This window comes from Maylandia zebra, linkage group LG18 (genome assembly GCF_041146795.1).
Source record: "Maylandia zebra isolate NMK-2024a linkage group LG18, Mzebra_GT3a, whole genome shotgun sequence".
Lineage (NCBI taxonomy): Eukaryota > Metazoa > Chordata > Actinopteri > Cichliformes > Cichlidae > Maylandia > Maylandia zebra.
The window spans coordinates 653592-658591 of NC_135184.1; the positions used below are offsets into that span (position 1 = coordinate 653592).

At 44.0% G+C, this 5000-nt stretch overlaps 2 protein-coding genes across 6 annotated transcripts in view; both read left to right on the plus strand.

Moving 5' to 3' along the window:
* Positions 1-5000, plus strand: part of LOC101466228 (uncharacterized) — an 88813-nt gene that overhangs the window by 31085 nt on the left and 52728 nt on the right. The window lies entirely within an intron of this gene.
* mfn1a (mitofusin 1a) overlaps positions 1-5000 on the plus strand; it is a 14736-nt gene that overhangs the window by 1090 nt on the left and 8646 nt on the right. For 3 of the 5 annotated variants that reach the window (XM_076876661.1, XM_076876663.1, XM_076876665.1), the window contains 2 exons: positions 4538-4709; positions 4794-4918. In XM_076876661.1, the coding sequence (XP_076732776.1) occupies positions 4538-4709; positions 4794-4918 (297 nt within the window). The remainder of the gene's footprint in view (positions 1-4537; positions 4710-4793; positions 4919-5000) is intronic. The other 2 variants (XM_076876662.1, XM_076876664.1) reach the window with 1 other exon arrangement.

A 5000-nucleotide genomic window follows, 5' to 3' on the forward strand; every position in this document is an offset into this window, starting at 1 on the left:
TAGTTATTTGCAAAGTGTGACTCTGCCCATATTATATCACTTCACAAAAAGTTTCAGTAACAGCAGGGTACGGCAGTGAACAGGAGCTAACGGGGGCTAACAGGAGCTAACGGGGACTAACAGGAGCTAACGGGCGCTAACAGGGGCTAACGGGGGCTAACAGGTGCTAACGGGGGCTAACAGGAACTAACGGGGGCTAACAGGAGCTAACGGGAGCTAACAGGAACTAACGGGGGCTAACAGGAACTAATGGGGGCTAACAGGAGCTAACGGGAGCTAACAGGTGCTAACAGGGGCTAACGGGGGCTAACAGGTGCTAACAGGAGCTAACGGGGGCTAACAGGAACTAACGGGGGCTAACAGGAGCTAACAGGAGCTAACAGGTGCTAACAGGGGCTAACGGGGGCTAACAGGTGCTAACAGGAGCTAACGGGGGCTAACTGTTAGCAGTGACCGTGGTCCACTTGATGCAGTGACTACAGAGACTGAAGTTTGTTTTATTGACCCAAAATACTGACAAGCATTCAAACATTTTCATATCTTGCCCAGTATCAACTGAGGGTTGTTGATAACATAAATATATCGTGTTGCGTGATGTTGGGGAGAATGCCATCGTTACTCTCCGCAGCATTAGTAAACACACTCAGAGGGCCTAAGCTAACGTTCATCTTCAGCCTTGCCGTGCCCAGTTTCTCCACATAATGAGTAAGATGCTTGTACTTCCTCTGAGAGAGAAAATACACTTGTTTGTTTACTCATAGTTGCCGCAGTTTATCTTGTCTACATGATGCTCAGTTGGTTTCTTATCATGTCCAAAATGGCCGACAAGTTACTGTCACGTGCCAAGGAGTCACATGTCTGCAAAGCCTCTGTTGGTGCCCTAATCTGTGAGCCTGGTTCTGCTCACGGTTTCTTCCTGTTAAAAGGCAGTTTTTCCTTCCCACCATTGCCAAAGTGCTTGCTCATAGGGGGTCACATGATTTCTGGTTTGCTTCTGTATGATTGTAGCATCTCTGAAGCTATTCCCAAAGTAAAGAGTGCTGCGCCCCCCTTAAAAATCAGGAAACCCCACAGGGTCCAACCAATCTTATAATGGATTTCCTTTGAAACTTCCATTCAAAAAACATCAATCCGCCTGCCTTCAGTACATTAGCAGTAAGTTTATGTCAGAGTAATGAGTGACATCACAAACTCAAGTAATAATTCCCTTTTTATTTCTAAATAAATCGATTTATATGAATATTTAACAGAACATACACGTGAGTTATTTCCAGAGATGGGCAGTAATGTGTTACAAGTAACGGATTACAGTAACGCATTACAAGTAACTACAAGTTACTTTTTTCGAGTAACAAGTAAAGTAAGGGATTACTATTGCAAAAAAGGTAATTAGATTACCGCTACTTTACCGTAGGAACGCTGCGTTACTGCGTTACTAAAACCGTGATTTCTTTGCAAGAATGTCTCACGACAGTGACGTAAGCGAGTGCGCCGTTAGTGACAACAGCTGTGTGCAGATCAACAATGGATCACATATCGAGTGCAGAGAGAGTATGAGCGTGCAGCGTTTAAAGCGTGGAAGTACTGACCTTACTTTGAGTTTGATTCCATAAAAAGTGACAAAAACATTAGTGTCCGCTGTGCGTGGGAAGAAAACTTCTTTTTGCAGCGAAAAAACCCCTAAACTTCCAAACAAGCACCGAGTAGCTACGACGTAATGGGAAACTCACAGAGAAACTCGCGGATTCTTCCACTGACCGCGGCACACCTGCACCAGCGTAAACCTCCGCCTACCCCACTCCTGCTTTACAGGTGAAAATAGAGCAACAGGACCGCTGAGTCTTTGACTTTATTTATTTTCTGCTGTGTTTTACTTGCATCTATTTCAAAGAGTGAGTGTAAACACAAAAAATATTTTATTTTATGAGCTGGAATGTGCAGAAAATAGGTTTAAATGTTAAACTAATTTCTTCCAGTCAGAGAATGTTGCAGATAATTAAATTTTTGCTTGATGCATAAAGTTAAAAGATTAAAACTAATAAAACAAGTTTGGTTACATTTTGTATGAAGGATTATGTAGAAAAGGTAGAATTGGGCTGAAAGATCTATCGCTTTATCACCTATTCAGGTTGTAAATCGTGTTTTTAAAAGTAACTAAGTGACTAAGTAACTATTTACTTTTGAAAATAAGTAATCAATAAAGTAACGGGATTACTTTTTTGGGGACGTAATCCGTAATTAGTTACTGATAGGGGTGGGTTTTTATAATCGATTTATCGATTCTGGCTTGGATAACGTAAAATCGATTCATTAAAATCCTGAATCGATTTTTTTAATATTAATTTATTTTGCCCGAAATGCCAGAATCTCAGGCGAAAGATCACAAAATTTCAACAACCACCAAACAGCTAAGACAGTAAATGAGAGCAGGTACATGGCTCCTGCACAAAGACGTAAACACACAGCGCGGACCCGCGGATCAGAATCACTGAGATGTCGCGTTTCTCAGCTGACGGTCGGGGCTGAAAGCCGACAGCTCGCTGATTCTGATCCGCGGGTCCGCGCTGGGTGTTTACGCCCTTTTTGCGCTGATCATATGGCTGTTAGTTTTATCTCTCTCCAAACAATATTGACCGAACCAGCAGCAAAAGAAGATCCAAACTATGCTTCACATAAACATCGTCATGAATTCCCTCTGACTTTTGCTGACTTTTCAGGATAAAAATCACACTTCATGCACAGCTCTCTCTCTCTCTCTCTCTCTCTCTCTTTTCTGCATTATTCGCTTGCCTGTTACGCACAAGTCTACCGTTGTTTACAGCGCTGTCGGCCGACGGTTTTTTTTTCCCCTTTTACTTACTTCCGAAAAGTAAACCTAATTTCTGCCGTTCAATATTGAACAAATTTAAACTTTTTAAAACCGCTGTAACTTCAGAGGTAATGTTCATGTGTTGATTAATGGTTTTCTTTCGTTTTTGATGTACTGCAGATTATTTTTATAAAATCCCAGGCCAGGAAAATCAACTTTATGTTTTTCTGTGTTTTATCTTCAGCTACTTTGACACAAAGGCCTCTACTGTGATGCTCACACCTTTGATAAAGTCTTGCGTGTGTCAGCTTCCTTTTAATAGATACAAAAATATGTAAATGTACTGATCTGAATTATAATATTTCTGACTGTCTATTTCTGACTCGATTTAATTCGATTCGATTCGATTCGATTTGAATCGAATCGAATCGAATTAAATCGAATCGTGGATCGAATCGTGGATCGAATCGATTCGGGACCTTGTGAATTGGAATTGAATCGATTCTAGAAATCAGCCCTAGTTACTGATTACTTTTTTCAACTTGACCAACACTGGTTATTTCAAACTGACTGCTGCAGGCACCTGCAGTACCTTTGCAGCCTACCAGGGGGCACCAGACCACACTTTGGGAATCCTTTTCAATATAAAGTGCTTCGAGGCGACTGTTATTGTGATTGGATGCTATATTTAAAAAAATGAACAGGATCAAATTATATTAATTTATTTGACCTTTGACATCTGTGTTTTCGAGCTCAGTCATTCGTTCTGAGTCTTAATGAATATAGAATAAAGGCTGATATCACTCTTTGACCCACTGTGGCATTGGCTAATTTTCCAATCACAAGTCGTTAGCCGATGAGGGTGTGGTTGCTCAGCCAGACCCGCCCTTTCTCATCATATTGAATCACTGGCACAGTGACAGCTCCACGTGAGCGATTTAAAACCATCCTGCAGCTTTTAAGGAGGAAATTCTCCACAGAGCCCAAACAGTGAGTGTGTCCAGCTGTAAACATGTTGGGAGGCTGTTGGGACTGACTCACTGCTGCCCCTGCTGGACTGTAGAGGATCTGTACTGTTTGTTGGCGCTCCATTTTTTAGCAGCACATGTTGATGCTTGTGACGTTTGAACTCATTTTTTACTTGAGACGATGAAACAAAGAAATTGAGTTTGCATCAAAGGTGACGGAAGCTCGTAGTTCAGAGCTCCGGGGACGCTGCGTTACAGTTACAGCCGTTTGTCCTCAGCTCTGATTCCAGCAGCAGCGTGTGTGTGTGTGTGTGTGTGTGTGTGTGTGTGTGTGTGTGTGTGTGTGTGTGTGTGGATAGAGCCTGATAAAAGCTGAGACCAGCTAACCGACGTTTGTTCTGTGAAAGCAGAGCTGAACACACTGATAAGGTTTATCTGCGACCCCGGCTGAGGCACGCTCACAGTCGGACACGTGGATTTCTGCAGAAACTCATGATGTAACGACCGTCACTTGATAAACTGGGTGATGTAATAACTCGTCAGCTCTCACCCGAGGATGGTGAGGCCCTCTGACCTGTGGTGCTGCTCTTGTGCTGTCATACTGCTTCTTGCCCGACTTTGAAGGCCGAACCTGCTCGCTGTTTCGTTCGGTTTGAGCCACGATGATGCAGCGGGCGCTGAGATGAAGGTTTTGGTGTTAGTCAGCATCGTTGAAGGTTTTCATATTAATTATAATGATTGTACATTTGCTGTGGATCAGGACGAGTAACGGGAAGAGCACAGTGATCAACGCCATGCTGAGAGACCGAGTGCTGCCCAGCGGCATCGGTCACACCACCAACTGTTTCCTGAGCGTCGAAGGGACCGACGAAGACGAGGCTTTCCTCATTACCGAGGCGTCCACCGAGAGGAGGAGCGTGACTGTGAGTGAGGTGACAGAAACCCTGCGGTGATCACGATGCTCGTGACACGCCCGCTGGCGTGTGGTGATGACTCGCTGCTTCCTTCCTCCTCAGACGGTGAACCAGCTGGCTCATGCTCTCCACATGGATCCCACTCTGGACTCGGGTACACTGGTCAAAGTCTTCTGGCCTAAAAGTCGCTGCGCTCTGCTGAGAGACGACTTGGTGCTCATGGACAGGTAACGCTCCCTCCTCCTGACCTTTGACCCCACTGATGACGATTCACTTAAATAATATTCTGTGTCAGAACCACAGGGTTCA